This window comes from Micrasema longulum, unplaced genomic scaffold (genome assembly GCF_059751315.1).
Source record: "Micrasema longulum isolate JH-2025_06_02 unplaced genomic scaffold, ASM5975131v1 h1tg001140l, whole genome shotgun sequence".
In the NCBI taxonomy this organism is placed as follows: Eukaryota; Metazoa; Arthropoda; class Insecta; order Trichoptera; family Brachycentridae; genus Micrasema; species Micrasema longulum.
The window spans coordinates 109,904-130,844 of NW_028278328.1; the positions used below are offsets into that span (position 1 = coordinate 109,904).

At 32.8% G+C, this 20,941-nt stretch overlaps 1 protein-coding gene across 1 annotated transcript in view; it reads left to right on the forward strand.

Annotated features, from left to right (window-relative positions):
- Nucleotides 1-11,509, forward strand: part of LOC148276825 (alpha-1D adrenergic receptor-like) — a 94,031-nt gene extending 82,522 nt beyond the window's left edge. Inside the window, exons 4-5 of the mRNA XM_088233697.1 lie at nt 10,372-10,541; nt 11,343-11,509. Of these exons, the coding sequence (XP_088089823.1) occupies nt 10,372-10,541; nt 11,343-11,509 (337 nt within the window). The remainder of the gene's footprint in view (nt 1-10,371; nt 10,542-11,342) is intronic.
- Nucleotides 11,510-20,941: the final 9,432 nt, after the last annotated feature.

Here is a 20,941-nt window from a genome sequence, read left to right on the forward strand (position 1 = left end):
GCAGAAGAGTTGATAAGTGTTACATGCTAGCTTTCATCCCGAAAATATCTCTCACATAGGAAAATTTTTAGTGGAAAAATGAATTTACATTAAAACCGAACGACGATGCTAAGTTGTCATAGACTAACGGACGGTCGTATTTTTTGCATGACGATAGTTGCAAAACCGGCAATCGACACATATCCCGAAAACACTTGTAATTCAACCGCCCTTAAACCGGTAGCAATTGCACAGAAATTTTTAATCCGTGGAATTTTGAAAAAAACTCTAATAGGGATCTGACACTAAGTGAAGGGGTCAACACTGTTCTGGCATCGAAACAACACTATTACGTAGGCAAAAAGGTCCGCAACCTTTTGCCAGAATCGTGGAAAGAAGGGAGTGTTGTCAAGTTGCGGAAGGTGTTGACCTCGCTCTTTCATGTCAATTGGTCGTAGGGAGTCAGAAAGGTTGATGCATGCCGCGGATCGGAAATTCTTACTGGAAATCGAAAATAAAATATGAAAATAAAGAACAATTTAAAAATATATATATATATACACAGATGGCAATCATGAAGTTTTGCATTATAAATAAAAATAATTTTTATTTTTTTTATTTATTAAATCATACAAAATTTTTTTTTGTACTCCCAGGAGTTACAACAAACTCATTTTGGACTTGTCTATGTTTTATGAATGTATGTTTGTGTATGCGCATGGGTGTATGTACGTGTGTGTGTATATATATGTGTATATATGTGTATATATATATATATATATATATGTGTATGTGTATATATGTGTATATATACATATATGTGTATGTGTATATATGTGTATGTCTGTATGTATATGTATCAAAATGTGTATACGAGTAAGTTTATATTTTATTAGTGTGTGCTGTCTATTAATTTATTAACTATTATCATATATTGGAATGTAATTGCCTAGCTTGGAACGGGGTATGTACACTTGTTAGCTGGGCAAAGTGAACGCAAAATTGTATTTTTGATAAAAGATGTAAATAAATAAATAAATTCCGTCGGGAAAATTCGCATTTCTAAACGACCAAACTTATTTCTTCCTAAGACCACGCGAGCGAAGCCGCGCGTTAAGGCTAGTTGTTTATAAATGTGTAATTGTTATAAGGTGGTAAAAAAAAAAAAACAATTATTCTCTCGAAACAGCTGTAACAGTTTGACAAAACGAATTCGATTTTTTTTTCACCGAATAATTCAATTTGTAAAACGGTAGCTGTTAATGCTACTCTTATATAAACCTCTTAAATAACCGAATCGCCCATCACTATTACGAGAATAAACCACTTTTCTAATCCGGTACGTATTCTGAAGAGAAGTTAAAATTTATCTTCAATTTTATCTACAAAGTAAAATTAAGTTTTCAGTATGAAAAATAGAAAATAATTGCAATTTTTTTTTCTAGATATGTTTATTTACCGGTTACCAACAAAGATATTATTTTTTTTACAAATATACACACTTTCGTACATAAATATCGATATTAGTTTATACCGATGAAGATAGCCGTTCATAATCGCGGCCCTGGAAGAGTATTCTCAAATAGATGACTGCTCTTGCGTAAAAATTCTGAAGAGGAAATCAAGTAGATAATCGTCCGCCTCGAAGTGTAGTGGTTGACGCTTTCGCCTACCATGATTGGGGCCTGGGTTGGAATCCTGTCAGGGTCGACATGAAATACTGATTTTTAAGGTGGTTTTACCCTGAATATTTCATTGTCTCTGGACTGGCACCTGAAGCGTGAAACTGATCATCTTACCTTCCTGTAACTGCCGCATTTGATGTTAATAAAATGTTAAATTGACAGTTGATTTGACTAAATGATGCAATGCTTCTAAGAATAATCGATATTTTGTACTGCTGGAAAATATCCCATAGTACGAATACTGATACTAATACGAGAAATTGCTTTAAAATTATTAATTGTATTTTCAAAAATAAATTGTATTCACTTATAATTTTTACACTTAAATTGTTAAAAAATACGTCTCTACAAAAACGTGTTATGTTTGGTCTTGACGATTGTGGCGTCAAGATTCGTGACGACGCGACGTTCTATTTAAATTTTACCGGCCACAAACAAAGGTCAAAATTTAACCGAATCACGACGTATTAGGAACGTAGCCAATGCAATGAACCGTTTTCGCGGGAATTTAAAAATGTTTTTTTTTATGCTACTAATAAGTACAATAAACTTTTTTTCACGCGACAGTATTTTATAGACCCTCATTAATTTGTAAAAGTAAAAAAAAGTGGTATTTCTCTATTTTCAGAGTAAAATTGGGAGTCAAAGCAGAGCTGCACGAACTATGGCGTTGGTTGTAGGCGGTTTCCTTCTTTGCTGGTGTCCATTTTTCATCATTTTACCTATTGGTAAGTTAAACAAAAATATTTTCAAAAACACCGACACAATAGGGAAATGTAAAATACAAATTTTCCAATATACAATTTTTCCAAAATACAAATTTTCCAAAATACAATTTTTTCAAAATACAAATTTTCTAAAATACAAATTTTCCAAAATACAAATTATCCAAAATACAAATTTTCCAAAATATAAATTTTATTGTACCCCAAATGCAATTTAAACTTTAGGGCATAGAAGAGTGATAGCAAATCAATAAAATGTTTCTGTTTAAACTAGTAAACAACGTCGTAGACTGCCCTTTACTTACAAGTCCTTTAGAATATATTGTACCCAACCGAACAAGACTCCATACTACATTTAATTTTCTAGTACCTAGGACCAACTCAAGGAAAATAGATTTTTTATTTAGAGCATGTTGTCATTTTAATACTGTTCTCTCCGGTCACGCAGACATTTATCATCTCTCCTAGGGTCAAAGCACCAATAAATGACCGTTTAAGGTTCAGCTTGTAGTGAAATCCACATTAAAGGTATAAATTTCATTATTTAAGCGTACAAAATAAAATAAAACAATAAAAAACACGTTAATTTTTCTAAGTACTTTTACTCTTTTACTGAAATACGAGTACTACAATTATAATTAATATTTCTCTAAAAAATAGCAGAATCACAAGTGAATGAATACTACTACCCCAGTAAAAATAATACTCAGATTTAGTTACATCATAACATTATAAAACACCCTAACACATTGGAATATGGATATATTCAAATAATTGCATAAGAAATAGCATCAAACTAAACACTTACCACACCTTTCCTTATAAAAACACTATCAATCTCAGAACAATAACGGGAAGACGCACTATTACCTTTTGATAACTCACAGTTCAAAACTGACAGATTTGTTTCTTACCGAAAGATGTGTCCGTCTACTGCTTTTGTCATAGTTTCTAGTGCTAAAAGTTTTTTGACTGGACACATGTAGCAATTCTTATTATATTGTGTTTTATTAACCAATGGTCATTTACCGGTGCTTTGATCCCATATGAAAGATACAAGATTCCTTATTATAGATAGTACGCCTGTTTAGTTTTGCGATGTCAGTAATTATGTATGATGCTGGTTATTATATTGTGCACCTTAATATTTTTATATAACTTGTTTTTTCTAGTTAATCTTTAAATATATTAAAGATGTTTATTTATAGCATTTACTTACTTTATTTATCTTACATATTTATTTATTATTTACATGTTGATTTGTTCTTTTAGAATTATTAATGCATTAACATTTTGTAATTTTAAAATTATTTTAATTTTAATACCTATAATATATAGTACTCAATAGCTTACATCACTGTGAAAATTAATTATAATTTCCATGTATTCTTATTTTCAGTATGCTATATAATATGTACAGACTATTGTTTTTTTTTTCTAAATGAAAAAATATTGATCAACGAGATACGCTGTTCTAGGTTTACTGTAAAAATAAGTTTTTTTTATTCGTTTTAAAAAACTATGACCCCAAAAGTATTTTAATAGAATCTTCGCCACCCTGTATTTGTCTTCTTGCTGAAAGATAAGTGACTTTACTAAATTCAATTATACTGTTCTTAATGGTCCCATAATTATAATCTAGAGCTTTACGAGATGAGGGGAGAATTATTATGGCCTGACAAGGCTTGCTAACTGTTTTTTAAATATTCTTTATCTTAAAACCAACCGTAAATTGCTCGTGTTCGCGGTTCATTTTATTTAAGTCATAAGTTATGGTGACGAATTACATCGAATTGCCAGGAAAATACAATTCGTCGTTTAATTTAAAAATCTACCTGCATGGGTTTAAAAATGATCATAAAAATCTGTACGTTGAAGGATATACCACGGGAGTCACGTCACATTTTAATTTTAATTTATTTAACTTTTTGTACATAACGTTATTTGTACATTGGCGGGCTTATTGCCAAATGGCAATTTCTTCCAACCAACCAACCAATAAAATAACAGTTTTATTTTTATAATTCAAGTTACAGAACATATTCAATAGAAAAAAAAGACTAAAAAGCTAAAGATATATAAAAATATAAATAAACGTATTTGTTTATAATTTACCTTAGATCAAAAATATTACTCAATGGGAAAAGGGAAAAAAGAGGAAAAAGGAAAGGAGGAGAGATTAAGGAAGAGAAAAGAGATGTTTCTTCAGACGTGATTTAAACAGAGATATGAAATGATAATACCTAAGTTTTTGACTGAAATCATGAATAGAATTTCTGTACCATCTATTTTGAAAAGAGGTTGTGTGATAATATAAAATTTTAATATCAAAACAAAGTGGACTTCAGATTTTGGTTTCGACTTAAAACTAAATTTTTTGAACGAAAGTCGACTTCAGTGTTTTGTTTACAAATAAAATATAATAAATATAGAATATATATATGTAAGTGGGGGTGAAATCCAGTCTTTTGTCTACAAACATTTGGACAAACTTAAATATTGTAATAAAACCAACTGGTCCAAGAAGAAGTTTAAAAATTGGAAAATTGTTTTCAGACGTTGCCTAGTATGTGAAATAATTCAATCAAATGAATCTCTTCACAACAATAAAGGTTTCAGCTCCAATATATAATAAGCTCACTAAAATCAATAAATTGAAGAAATATGGATGTTCAAACATAGGCAAAACTGTGATTGCTACACAGTGCGTAAAGTTGCCACTTTAACCAGCCATTGACAGGTAATAAGCCCTGTAAATGCCTAGAATTTCATATTCCCTTCTTTAAGGTATTCTCCATCCCTGTTGTAATTTGTATAAAATAGCTCTTTGCGATAATTTCTGCATTTTTTTATTTATTATATTTATACGGCCTAACCCAATTACAACAGTTACATGAAGAAACATAAATGCAAGAAACTGAACAAAAAGAACATAAAACTATTTAGCAAAGACAAACAAGGGCAAAACAATAATAGTATACAATATATTTAAAAAAACGAAAGAACACAAACTTTGAGCTAAACCATGCCAATCCAACTTCATCCCACAATGTTTAGTCGCGAAGAGATCTACGAAAAGCCGGAAGATCTATCCCAAAAATTTCCAAGTCGTGTGATGAATTGACTAATCTACACATTCTGGACATTGGGGCATAAAAACCAAAGTTGCTCTTAGAAGATTTTATAAATAGCAGATTTTGACTTCTGGTGACACGGCTGGGAACATGAAAAGAAATTGATTGCAACAGAGATGGGACATCACTTAAAGCATTTAATTATTTTACGCAGGTCTAATACTTATTTTAAAAGGTATTAATATTAAACCGCAAACACTTATCGGCACAATCATTTTGTCAAAATATTTATAAGACCCACAATATTGATGAAACACATTTAAACCAGTAATAAAAAAAACTTTGTCCTAAACACAGTCGATGTATTCGTATATAAGTACAAAAAACGAAAAAAATCTTTATTAATTAAACTGTAATTGAGTTATCAATTAATTAAAAAAATATGGAAAGAAATTAGATACTCGTGTTACAAATAAATTTTACAATATCTTTTTTAATATCATTTTTTTACTTTTATAGGAAAAATACATTTCATTTTTAACTATTAAAAGAATGGGTCGTCGATGATATTGATCCTATGATAATTTACATTTTTAATTAATTACTTCTGAACTTTGTATTTAAATAATATGCGTAACACGTTAGTAATTTATTCATTCAGAGAAGTAAAATGAAATATTGTCTTCGCTGCCGTTGATGTCGGAAAACCCCATTTCTAAAAATTCTTAGAAAAACTGATTACCAGGAAAACTCATTACATTTTTTCTGTTTCAAATTTAAATCTTTTCCGTCTTTAAATCTAATTTTAACATACCTACAGGTTGGATTTAAAAAATATTTTGATTCTGAACAAAAAACAAATCCACAAATGAAATCTGTGTAGAAATTCTGTTCTTTTCTTTACTTAATCTGACCTAGAAAAAAGTCGACCAAGCTTTTGATACCTTCCAACTAACATATTTATATATTCGTTGTGCCAACTAACAATGTTTGACAAGCTTTACCTTCGATGTTTGATAAAAGCGATATTGAGAAATAATTTTTGTTTGGATAGTATGTGAAATAAAAGCACCTTTTAAGGGAACATACACCTTTAACCCTTCGATTCCTGAACATAGATTTAGTAGAGAAGAGATTTGAGCTTTTTCTTATTGAATTGTGTTATTTATAGCTTAAAAACAAAAACGTATTTTTTCTTGATTTTTTTTAAACACACGTGTAAAAAAATAGTATTACAAATTTGTATCGTCGGGGAATTGCAATATGATTTTTGTATTATATTTAGTTTCATTATGTATTTTGTACTGGAGCGTGTCACGTTGGATTTTTAAGGTAAAACTACAAATCTGACAGCTGTCGTATTACCAGGACGGTCATAAGGTATTTCCACTAAACAAAGTGTTTTATTTTAATTCCACGTTAAAGGGAAACTTGTCAATGGACTTCTTCTGGGGGTCTTCTTTTAACATGGAACTAAAATCGCTGTAACAATTTTCTATAAGTTGTTTGTTAGATCAGGGACCTTATGCTGGACTCATTCGTCTTTAAAATTTGACTTCCGTAGTTCGACGAGTGACAGCATTCTTGAACCACCCATACGAATACAGTCGATTGAAAACCAATCGACTTTATCTCGAGTGCCCCAAAGCACTCGACATTGACAATCGAATGCGACATCGTAACTTCAGATGTCAAACTTCCTTCTTATAAAAAAACTCGGCATTTATGTTTGAATGACGAGTATCTATTTATGTTGTATTAAACTTAAAATTTACAACACTGATCAATATTATAATGATGACGTTTAAACAAATATGCAACAAACACAACTGTACTTATTTTTAATCCATTATTAAATGAAGTTTCACTATAAACATGATTTTTAAATTATTTTATCGCTCGTCGTATTTGAGATATAAGTACTCGTATATTATACAATATGTTTTTAAAATCCATTTAATGCATATGAAATATTTATTATAACATGTAGATGTGTCCAAGGCAAATAATAATTATAAATGTTTTAGTGTCTCGGTAAAACATGTTCTTATATTTTTTCAAAATATTTCATACGCAACGGAAGAAGTCTGACCAGAAACAATAAAAGTTTACGTGTGGCAAGAGAGCCATAGGCCATAGATAAATACGGATTGGTTAGTGTTGCCACTTTCTCATTCGTCTTTGTAATTAAATTGTCGGAGGGTTTTCAAGAATAGCATTATAACAAAGCAATCGAGATGCCCAATCGACTATTGTCGAGTGGGTAACAAAATGTCACATCTTTCCAGCATAAGGCTCCAGAGCTTTTTTGTTAGATATTGAATGAGGACTAAAAGATTTGTATTTTTTAAACAATCTTACTTAAAAATGTATCACTAAAAGTTTGACATGTGCCCTTTTAGCATAGATCAATTCCATTATAATATTAAAGTTTGTAAAGAAGTTGTTATTTTCCACAACCAAACGGGTGACAGCTCTACGCAGAACTAATCCCTAGGAGTCATTTTAAGGAATAAATTACTCCAAGTTGGCCGAAACTTCTCGAAAACTTTCAAATATGTACTGGCAGAGATAAGTTACATCGAATTCATTCTCATGTAAGAGGTATATAAATTATTTTGAACCGGGACAAATTTGCGCCGTCAGGGAGCGATGGGTTAATATTGTTTACATATTTACTTACAAAAACTAAATTTACTGAAGGATGAACATAGACGTTTAATATTCTGGGTGTCAAATACGTGTACAAAAATAATGGATTTCACCTTCGAACATTTGATAATATATGAGTTGATAAATATCAAACGCCAGTTTGTCCGCCCAAAATATTTTTCGACATTTGTTTTACAAAATGTAGTTCGAAAAATATGATCATTTCAGTTCTATTCAAATTAAAACATGTCCTTATTATTACAATGAAAAAACTCTGATTTAATTCAGAAGCTAGTAGGTCCACATGGACATTGTGGTGGATTGCTGTGGACATACCGGCGTTTCACGTTTATCAACTCATATGTCTTTTCTCTTCAAAATTTTAAACAATTTTATAGATAGTCCATATCTCTTGGAGCGTATTTCAATCAATTGTCCCGTAAAGTCAACACGATAAGTTCATTTTTTTTAATAATTCATTGCCCAAAAAAATTATGTTCAAAACTCGTTTATTTATCATAGCTGCTCCAAATTTAATTTACTTCGTCCCCGTTTAGATATTTTTAATACATAATTTTGTGACTTCAAAAAAACTTTTTAAAACACTGTAAAATGAAACATTTGTCAGTGTGTAATAAGTTTATGTTCCTTTAATTATGTTTATTTTATTATAATATCAAAATTTTGAATTGGTCAACTATATTATGAAAATCCCTCTCTTCCACTTTATTTTCTCTTCCCTTAACCTTCTTACGAGCTCTTTTTTTTCTCATGTCTAATATAATATATTATTTTTCTCTTTACTGTGTAACATGTTCTCTCATTATATTTGTGAAAAACTTTAACTGGATGTATGCACTATTTTTTATATTTTGTATTATTATACAAATGTTGTTTTTCATTAATAAATAATTTATTATTTTTTTTTTTTAAATGTACTTACATAATATAATATACGTACTCGTATTAGAAAGGGTAAAAAAAACGGTTATGTTAAAGAAGTTTGGTGCATGTTTTAACCTTCGAAGATCCCTACCCTCAGTCACGAAGTACCTGACAGAAGAAGATTATACGTATTCAGCTGTTTTTGTGAATGTGAATGTGGGGAACAAAATGAACGGAGTACTAAGCACAGTAATTGCTAATAAGAATATGTCAATCGAAGCTAAACTGGCAGGGCACAGCGGAGTTTTAGTCCCAACACTTATGTATGGAAGTGAAACATGGAACTGGCAGAGGAAGGACGAAAGCCGGGTGAAAGCGGTTGAAATGCGATCTTTTAGACGATGTATGACAGGGTTACGAATAATGAACTCAGGTGAGAGTGTAAATCTGAGTCAAGTATAATTGATAAGATTAAGAAAGGGTCTCTGAGATGGTTTGGTCTCGCAGAACGAATGGACGACGAAAGAATGGTAAAACAAGTATATTTGGCGAAAATGAACGGTAACGTGTGACAAAGACGACCAAGGAAGACGTGGCATGATCAGATAAACCAAAATCTTAATTCTAGTCATGTCAAGGGCAGACAGAACCGAAGGGCATGTATGACAAGATGTATGAATATGGAAAAAGGATAGACGTGAGTTGCGGTCCATTCTCTCTGCCTACCCCTACGGTGAAAAGGCATAATGGTAGTAGTAGTAGTAGCTGTTTATTGCTTCATGAACACTTGACAAACTTACTGCTCTGCTCCATGTATATTGATTTGTTGAAATCGTTTTTAGGTTGCTAGAATTTCATTCATTCGTGCGCTTTGTAGCTACTGTAGGATTTATAGTCCACGATTGATGGCACACACGTGCTAAAACGTTTCACCTGAAATAGTGTGATGACCTAAGAAAAGCATGTTATCATTTTCTATAGAATCCAATACAGCAACTTGTGAAATCGGGGGGCACCGTTCTGCAGTACATTCACATCGTCACTACCATGAAGAAATGAACTACAAAGGAATGTGGTATATTAAGAGACCACTGGACGCAACGCCAGTCAGTCAGTTCAACAAGTTAACGGCAGTCAGTCCAGTTCACTCAGCTCCAGCATGTAGTTCAAGTGCAGTCTCTTTAACCTTTAATCCACCATAGCCGCTACGCTCGTGCTACGCAACTAAGTGCTGTATCTTCCTCGACATGTAATAAATACGCATTAAACAGCAACCTCGTGTCTTCTCTTTCAATCTCTAACTGGGGTAAGAACTTCAACTAACTCTTAAGAATCTAAATCCTACATTGGTGACCCCGACGTCCCCCGCAGGGAAACCATGATGGTATCCAGCGAGACGCTTAACTCAACGGTGCAGAAGTCTTCGTCAAATGACGCGTTTGAAAACACTGTAACTCCATTCAACTCTCAACAACCTAAATCCTACACTACTACTCCCTTCATCTTAGTAATTGTAGCTAACGGCGTCGTGTTGTGGTTTAGTCAGGAATCCGTAGGGAGAAAAGTCAAAAACCAAGTCCAGGGTGAAGCGAAGGTGTCTAGCGAAGTGAAGTAAAGTCGAGTAGAAAGTTGGGTCCTGACCCGGAGTCTAAGCCGTCCAAGAGATCGCATTTCAACCGCGTTCACTCAGCTTTCATCCTTCCTCTGCCAGTTCCATGTTTCACTTCCATGCATAAGTGTTGGGACTAAAACTCCGTTGTGCACTGCCAGTTTAGCTTCGATTGATCTATTTTCATAAGCTAATTTGTGCCTAGTGCTCCGTTCATTTTGCTGCCCGCATTCACTCTCCTTTTAACATCTTTTTCTACTATTCCATCTCTTGAAAAAATGCTTTCTTGATACACAAATTCTTCTACTTGTTCAAGACATTTGTTGTTTACATTTATTGTGCTGACAGTAACCTCACTATCCCTTGCAATAAATGTTTTCATACTATAAATGAATATTTGGAAAATGTAAAAGAATAATGTTAAATGTATTAAATATAACTAATGTAAATAAAAGACATCATAATCTTGTGTTTTTTTTTACTGTTTGTGTTTTTCTAATTTATTTATTTTTTTATTTTATTTTTTATCTGAATTTGCTATTATTTTTATATGTATGACATTGTATATTACGGTTTATAAAGATTTATTATTGTTATTATATTTACAGTCTGCATTTCGTAATGGGTTAAACAGTCTGTAAAGTAATGCAGACTACAATTTGTGAAATAAATAAATAAATATACAATAATTTACTCACATTTAATCTCTTATTCGTCTCTTTTACTTTAATAGACGCGGCCTGCCCAACGTGTGACGTGGGAGTGGCCTTCACACTGGCCTTCTGGCTCGGATACTTCAACAGTTGCATCAACCCCTTCATCTACGCTTGCAGCAGCCGGGAGATGAGAAGAGCCTTCCGCGCCATCCTGTGCCGAAGGCGGTCTCGTTCCTTCTCCTAAATTAATTAATGATAAGTAAATAATTTTAATACTCTGTGAAATCATCACGCATCCACTATAAATACACTGTAACCTCGTTTTACAGGGTTTTTTTTACGCGGTTTTGATATAACACGTTAATATAACAATAGGTAAGGCTTGAAAATATTCAGAAAACATTTTTGAGACATCTCAATTGGAGATCCAGATTTACGGACCTTAACTATAAAACTTCTTGTCATAAACATAATATACTTAGTCTTGAGGATCGTCGTTTGTTATTAGATATGGGGATTTTACATGACATTCTTAATGGACGTCTTGATAGTCCTGTTCTGGTTTCTGAGTTGGCCCTTAACGTACCTGGCTACCGCACCCGTCACACGAATCTATCTCTTTTCCATGTACCCACAGTTCGCACCAACTATGCACAGAACTCTCCTCTGATTCGCTTGACGCGTAATTATAATTTATTTTTCAATAACAGACATATTTAACTGCAGTAAACTCACTTTTAAAACCAAAATTAAAAAACAATTATTTGAAAAAATTATGTTTCGTTATAAAAAAAATATTATATTTTTACATTATAAATTTAAATTGTTTCTATTCACTCATATCAAATACACACTTACCCTGTCCTTAAACCTACCCTCACACCCATATAAAATCACACACATATTCACATACCTACCAAAACCACACTCCACTTTTTTACACACGCATCCTCACACAAAAAAAAAACTCGCACACATGCACTTCTATGAATTATATTTAACTGAACTGGATTTTTATAATTGTGGAAATAATATGTGGAAAACTGATTTGGCTTTATTTTATGTTTTTTTTTTATAGTGTTGTGTATATTTTTTGTATTGCTGTTGTTTTTCTTAATAAACAAAATTAAAATAGGTAATTATGTTATTCGTTACAGGAATGCCCTACATCGCTCTTTTACTTACTTGGTGTATAATATCTATAGTATAAATACTCTAGAATTAAATGATTGTGTCTGTCTTTATACTCGCGCACTGAAATTTGAGCCTTCTTATCGTGGTATTCAACGCCAAATCAGCGTCATTTTCGTATGTTTGAATTTGGCGAATTGCTATCCGAGTAGTTTCATCGTAAGCTAAAACAGTAAGCTCCGTAAGATAAAACTGTAATAACGGATATTGAAATAAATGTTCAAATAAAAAAAAGCGAGACTTCAATAATGAAAATCAGTGGTTTTCTTTATTATTTTTTTTAATTTTTATGTATCGTATTATCAGCGTAATGATTTTTTTAAGGTTTTGTATTTCTCAAATTACTTCGCATGTGATGTCTCAAGTTATCTTCCGCTTGTTCTCGGTCAGTTCTGCCAAACAAAAAAGAAATATTTCGTTTATTTACTTATACTTTTACATTGTTTGCATTCTTTTTTTTATACAGAATAATGTTCCCTCACTGGGGTGTCCCGTGCCGAGGGAAACATTTTACAAAATGTGAAACATGCCTTAAATTAGCTATTTAACAAAGTTAACATAGTAATAACAATAAAAAACGTAATTAATCCAATTAACCTAATTATCATTAACATAATAAACAATAAAAAAAATAATCATCACAAAAAACATAACCAATTTATACAGTATATAATATTATGCAATCAGGTTTTATAATATTTTCGTAAAAACCATTCATTCAAATATATAAGAACCTGTTAATCTTTATGTTTTTAGAGTCATTTCTGTTACCATCCCAACGCTTATGTTTTATCTCTAGATTTTCTCATGAGAAAGAAAGAGATGAAACGTCCCGTGTATACATGAACATCGGAACATTTCGCCCAAAATTAATTCGAACGCGGGCATTGTCCCGGTAAAGGTGAAGATTGGTAATAATAATATCATATTGTCATTGGTCTAGACTGGAAGAGATACGATGATAAATGAATTCCCATGTATTTTACATACCTACACTTAAAAAGGACGAATTCTTAATGGAAATGATTAACATAAGTTTATATTTTCTCGTCCCTTTTTACAAGATTGAAATGAACTTTGTGAATTTATATTATTATAATATATTGTTTCTTGCACATGTCCAATTTCCTAGTGTTTGTTAGGGTCCTGTTTTGTATGCATTAAACTCATATTCACTCTTTAAATGTCAATTCTGTACATTTTTAGTAATTTGTTTGTGTTTTAAAAGTTACATGTACTAGTAATTTTTATTTGTGGAATTACGTTGACGACAGTTGAAAGTGAAATATATTTTTCGACGCCAAAGCGAATTAAGACCTTTTTAAGAAATTCTATGAGCCAAGAGAAAGTGGACTCGCTATGTTATATATTTTGTAAATTTGTGTAACATATTTAAAAAATCTATTTAAAAATAGGTATATTTATGTATTTTTACAAAAAAAAATGCGTGAAAATTATTTTGAAACACATGTACTTATTTAGTTAAAAAAATGACCCCCCCATTTTTAACCCCTTCAGCCACCACTGGTTACATATTACATCATGTCAAAGAAAAATATCTGAATTTCAAATATAGTTATAGATTTTATATTCATAGATTATATGTACATTATACATATCTAAAGTCTGTTCATTATTACAAGAATTTTCAAATAAACAAATCGGCCGCGGCCGCGTGATATCCGACGGAGAATAGCCTATTTTATACATATCATCTTAATCTAAACGGCACGGTAAAATTCTAATGAACTGTCATTTATTAGATTCGTTTGTACCTATTTAAATTTGATATTTCTAATTTTCTTTTCTTTTTATGAAACTCCATAGTTAATGACTTTAATAAGAATATCTGTAAAAGCACCTAAGTTAATAAATATATTTATTTTTTTTAAATACCGTTCTTGTAATTTCCCCAAATATTTCAATTTTGGTGACCATTTTCAACGAGTTGTAAATAACTCACTATTAGAACATGGAAATCAAGTTAGGGTAGAGTGGGGTTCGAACCTCGGTTCACTGATCCGTGGGTCCGCAACACTGGCCACGGGACCGCAACCTGATTCAAATAATATATCAAAACTTAAAAGATATTTTAATGATAATTTTATCAAAATCATTATTTAAATATAGCGAGTACTCTCAGGTAAAAAACCTGCAAAAGGAAATCGACTGCAGATTAGTCGGTCTCATGGTGTACTGGTTATTGCGTTTGCCAGGCATTAAATAAGTAACTAACTAACTAACTAACCATCACGCCATTTCCCAAGAGGGGTAGGCAGAGAGGATAGAACGCCACACCACTCTGTCCTGGCACACTTCCTTTGCTTCCTTCACATTCATACATCTTCTCATGCACGCACGTCGATTATTCCGACTTTTCACATGACCACTTTCAAGAATTTGTTGTACTCGATCATGCCATGTCTTTCTCGGCCTTCCTCGACTTCTACAACCAGACACATTCGCATCATAAATCTTTTTAGCCGTTCTTTCATCATTCATTCGCTCCACATGACCGAACCATCGCAAAAGACCTTTCTTAATTTTGTCGATAATGCTTAACTCAGCCTTGCATTCTGCTCTAATTTCGACATTAGGGCACCTATCATACATTGTTTTTCCGCACATTTGCCTGAGGGATCGCATTTCAACTGCATTCAGTCTACTTTCGTCCCTTTTTTTCCAACTCCATGCTTCGCTTCCATACATTAGGGTTGGTACCAGAACTCCATTATGAACTGCTAATTTAGCCTCTTGCGATAGACACTTATTTGCTACGACAGACTTTAAGGCACCATTAACTCTGTTACCGGCACTAACCCTCCTATCAATATCCTTGTCCATATTTCCATCTCTAGTAAACATACTACCCAGATATACAAATTCTTCGACCTGTTTCAAACTATCTCCATTTACTACAATCTTAAATAAGTAAATACTTGTAATACAATAAATATCAATCCACTGTATTGTATTTTATCATGCCGTGTAGATTTTTGCCGTGGTGTAAAATGGGCCAATCATGCGATATCACGCAGTGGGCTCGTGGTTTGCACGTGCACAGCGGTCTAGTCTCTGTGAATGTACGGTAATTACCAATATTTTGAGTATGTCCAAATGTTTGTAGACAAGGCTGGATTTCACTCCCGAGGGAGGTATTACAATTCACATGTATCGCAACAGAGAGATTTAGATTGTACGGTTACTGTTATCAATATGTAATCGTCTTTTTTTTGTCCGCCTCGTAGTGTAACGGTCAGCGTATCGCCTACCATGCAAGAGGTCTCAATTTCGATTCCCGACACGGTTGACATGAAATATCTATTTAAAAAGGTGTTTTTACACTAGAATATTTCGTAGTCCCTGGACTGGCACCCGAAGCGTAAGACTGATCATCTTACCTTCATCAAGTTACGTTGCGATTGGTGTACTCATGGAAATGACGAACGTCTTCTCCTGCAATGGTAGCCGAAACATCGGAACAAATCCAACCCACGCAAGATAACCCCAAAAAATAGACGATACATATTTTATTTTGTTTTTGTAAATATTTTTCTTCATTATACCTAACTTAATATTAAAAACATAAAATATAAGTAAATATTGTAATTTAGAAATAATAATTAAAATGTTACATTTACCTAAATAATGTATTTTGTGTAATTTAATGAATAAAAAGTGTTCTTGAAAATATATGGCATTACATTATAAATATGAAAGTAAACAGAATAGTGTGTTTGTTTGTCCGTCACAAGAACTTCCCCAAAGTGGTAAGTCAGTGCAATGTGAAATTTGGACACATTGTTAAAAATGCCATTTCTAGGTCAACCATGCTATTTTCAACTCAAGTATTCATCTTCATCATCATCAGTGACGCTGCAGCCCGTTGTGGGCCCTGGCCTCCTCCAGAATAACGACAACGACTCAACTCAAATGAGGAAAGATTTTTTCCACTTATGACCTCTACGTAGACAAAGGAAAGACGCGAAGTGTCAAATTTTGGTTCTACATAAAATATTGCAAGTGCCCATAAATTAAAGCTTTAAAAAATCCTTTCAATTTAAAACAGGGTTAAAAAAAAAAATCAGTACAAATGTACATATTTAAATGTAGGTTAAATAACCTACTGCGACCTTTGATTTCAGGAAACTGCAGCGTGCAGGATATGAACTTATACGAATCGTGACGGTACATGGTGGGTTCATGAGCTACCTGCACAGATTCAAGATATCCGTGATCGACGCCTGCCCATGCGATGATGCTACTCCCCATGATGTATCCCATCTGTAAACGCATTGCCCCCTTTTTAGTTTACAGAGAATGCAACTGGGGGCGCGATGCAGAAGATTTGAAGACATGAGGATTTACACGATGTTCATATAGTGATTAGTCATAAGTACTGGTCAAAAGAGGTGAAATTATACATGATAGATATAATGAAGGCAATGAAAAGTATCAATGATGGCAGGATACCAAATGCCAAACACTCTTCAAGTGCATGGGAAGGTCTTTTGCTGAACGACAACAGTTCGCCTTATCCTGGAGAATTTTCTGTGGTTTCATCACTAGAGCGAATGCGAAGATGCTCCTAAAACTTTAGTAAGTTTTTAATGTGATTCCAATTTGCTGTATTATTTTAAAAGCAATAAAATCTGGCACTCGAAGACTAAAAGAAAAATGTTAGGAAGATGTTTGGTGCTGTTAACCAAAATAGAGTGTGCTTGAGACGGTTTAATCACGAATGAGGAAGTTCAGTGCTACGGGTAATCGGATATAAAAGTTGTTTTCTTATGCGCGTAAAAATTAAAGTATTTCATTGTATGCTAACGTTCTCTAAAATTTATGAAAAAATATTAAAAATGTACTATTTAAAATGACACCACAAGTTTTTCTAAATCTACCAATGATAGAGTGTTGTGATAGATTTCCGGTTTCCGTGAAGCTAACCCACCAATCAGGACAACTCACCGAACTAGTGATGTCACGCACGGATACATAAAAATAATTTTTAAACATTTTGGCTTAGTTTGATAAGTCTATTTACAGATAAAAAAAATAAAAAATACCACAGAACTTCCTCATTGCGAACCCAACATTATACAATTCATGAAAATAAGAAGATTACAACGGCTGAGCCATGATAATCATACCCCCAGTAAGATTCTCTATACCCCTCCGGAAGGCAGACGAAGCAGAGGCAGACCAAAATGAAGATGGCTGGATGATGTGGATGATGTGGAAAGTGACATATGAGTAATTGGCCTGATGAACTGGAGAAGAGCCGCAGAGTGCAGGAGACAGATTCGGAAGAAGCCAGGTCCCACAATGGACTGTAGCGCTACTGATGATGATAGCTACAAAATAATATTTAAAATCTCCTGGGTTGACAGAGTCCAAAACAATGATGTTCTTTGACAAATAGAAAAAGATACAAAGGTACTAAAAGAATTAAGAAAAGAAAATTTGAGTACTTCGGACATGTGATGAGAGGTGAAAAATGTAACATATCGACGCTGTAAAGGCTATCTATTTTAAGCGACATTTTGCAAACTTTACAGGAGAGCCATTTAAAAATTTAAAAAAATTATGTCTCATAAATTATACCTCCATTCAGAACATCGTTTATAGACGAGATAAATCATAATTTAATGTGTATTCGCCGATTTATTAAAAATATTTTACAAGTCCCGTGTTGTTTAATGTAATTAGTTCTGTCGTTAGTAAAACTGCGATGTCACTTAAAGTAAATAGTCTTTCCAGCGCCGATATCATTGGTGATACTGCAATACCGTGTAACTATCAATTTGGCAGAGGATGCCAAAATAAATCCAGAGAAAAACTATCATAATTTAGAAAAAACAGGTAATGCAGTATCACCGACGATGTCACAAGTCATTGTACGAGAATTGAAAGGAGACGCAGTGCAGGAAGATGGCGCATCTTTTGGCTGAAGAACTTGTGAGTGAAGTGAAGAACTTCCATTGCAGCAGTCGGTTCTTGTTTAGGGCAGTTACCAACAAGGTCAAAATTCCTGTGATGATTTTGAAGGATAAGAAGAGAAAATGAATTCACAGCAATTTCCATCACAACTTTATAGTACTAAATCTGTCTGTATCCAACAATAAAATTTCACAAGTAAAGGTTTCAAAAATACATAATAATGCTTACATACAGAATTTTTTTAACTATTTATTCATTCAAAACATTTTATAATTTATTACACACATAATATTATGGATTCTTAAATACTCATGTGGAACTTTTGTTATAAAACATTAATTAGTAGAGTAGTTTGACGTTTATGAAAAATAATATTTATATTTGAATATTCATTGTTTTTAGCTTTGTTAATCAATCATGAACAAATATTTACCGATGAAAAGTTACACAATCCTTTTTACAATGTTTATACGATGGGATTTTACACATTTTCATGACACCAGTAGGCATTTTTGTTTACCTGACTTGCGGTCGAAGAATGACTAAATACTTTTTTTTTCTTCATTTTTAATATTATTTTTATTTATAAATACTAGCTACAAACTTTTAAATACTTTTTTTACTTTGATTTTAATTTTTAAACAACTTCCCTTTAAGGTTTTTTTTTGATGGGTTGAAGAGACTGCACTTGAACTACATGCTGGAACTGAGTGACGTCGTCGAGTTGATCTGACGTGAACTGAACTTTTTGGGTCGACTAACTGAACGGGCTGACTGATGTTGGCTGCGTCCTATGGTCTCTATATGGATGACGTTCCTTTGTAGTTCATTTCTTCATGGTAGGGACGATGTGAATTTTATTTATATCAGGGCGACGCTCCCGTCTTTATGTGCAATATTGCTAGAGTTGTAATATAAGTTGTATCAACAAATGGAAGAATTGAAGAAATATTGATGTTTAAACATGGGCAAAATGGTGAATGTTACACAGTGTGTAAAGTGGCAACTTAAACCAGCCAATGACAGGTCATAAGCCCTGCAGATGCCTAGACTTCCATATTCCCTTATTTAAGGTTTTCTCCATCCCTGTTGTAATTTGTTAGCTATTAGTTTATACAGCGCCATTTTCGATAGAAAATGATGACATTGCATCATCGGTCATTAATCTACTTCAGGTGAACTAATTTAATACGTGTGTGTCATCGACTATGGACCCTACATGTCGATGATTCCCGGGGTCTCCTGAGGAATCTGGGTGGGTTGACAACCCTAGTTGGAACCATATCCAGAAAGTAAAGTGATCGGGGAACGACAAGTATTTTGCTGTCAGCTTTAAATTGGTAAACTAGCAGATACCAGTTTTCTGTAGTTGTTTATTTTGTTTGTATTACTACGTTCTCCTTCCTCTGGAAGAAGTATCCGGGAAGTGTGGCCACTATCCTAATTTGAAACTAACACTGTATTCCTTCACAGCGGGGAAACTAGAGCGAGGTGAATGTACTGAACATGTGTATTTTGATTTGATTGATCACAAATTGACAATATTTCAGTTGGGAAACAACGAAACCTTTTCAAGTTTGTGTGATTGTAAAGAAATATATATATTTTTTTTTAATTGGTGGTGAATATGCTTTTGCTGAAGAAAGACAATAATATTGACGATATAAAGAAAAGTGACCTGAGAACGTTGTCAATATTCAGCTTATAATCTGCCACAGATCACACCTCTTCAGGCACGCATCTTTGACCAAAAATAAAAAACTGTAATAAACATTTTACAACAAAAGTTCGGTATTTTTTTAAATATAGGATATGATATAATATAACACAATTTAAAAACATCTTAAATGTATATTTTTTACAGTTAGAAATAATAAAATAAAATATATGTTCATCTGAATAAAATACCTTTGGTTAAAATTTCTTACATAACATTTTGTACTACATATATCAAATCTGGTTTCTCATGAAATATCATAGATGTAACTGTGATATCCATGCGTCTATCGTGTATACATTTCAAATGTATTTTACACATGCCTTATAATCTTGTCATATATACATCATACATCATCGCATACATCCCTGATACATCTCGTCATACATGCCTAATACATATTGTCATAAATACCTCATACATGTCTTATACATCTAGTCATGCATGCCTCATATATCTTGCCATGCAAACCTCATACATGCTTCATAAATCTTGTGATACATGTCTCATACATCTTGTAATACATGCCTCATAAATCTCGTCGTACATGCCTCATACATCTTTTCATACATGCTTTTCGATTATCTCATGTCATCCTTGTGCAGATGTAGGTTCTGCAGTGCAGATAATGAAAAACCTACACCTTTTCTATATAAATATGATGCCTTATATCACAAAAAAGCCGCATCTGCAGGGGACCACTAGTTAAACCAGATGTTTTTTTTTTTTTTTTTTCTCCTCTTGTTCCGTTATTTATTGCTTTGCTTATGCATACAAAGCTTTTTTTCCTGGTATGTATATTTTGTACAATAAATATTTTTCACGGCT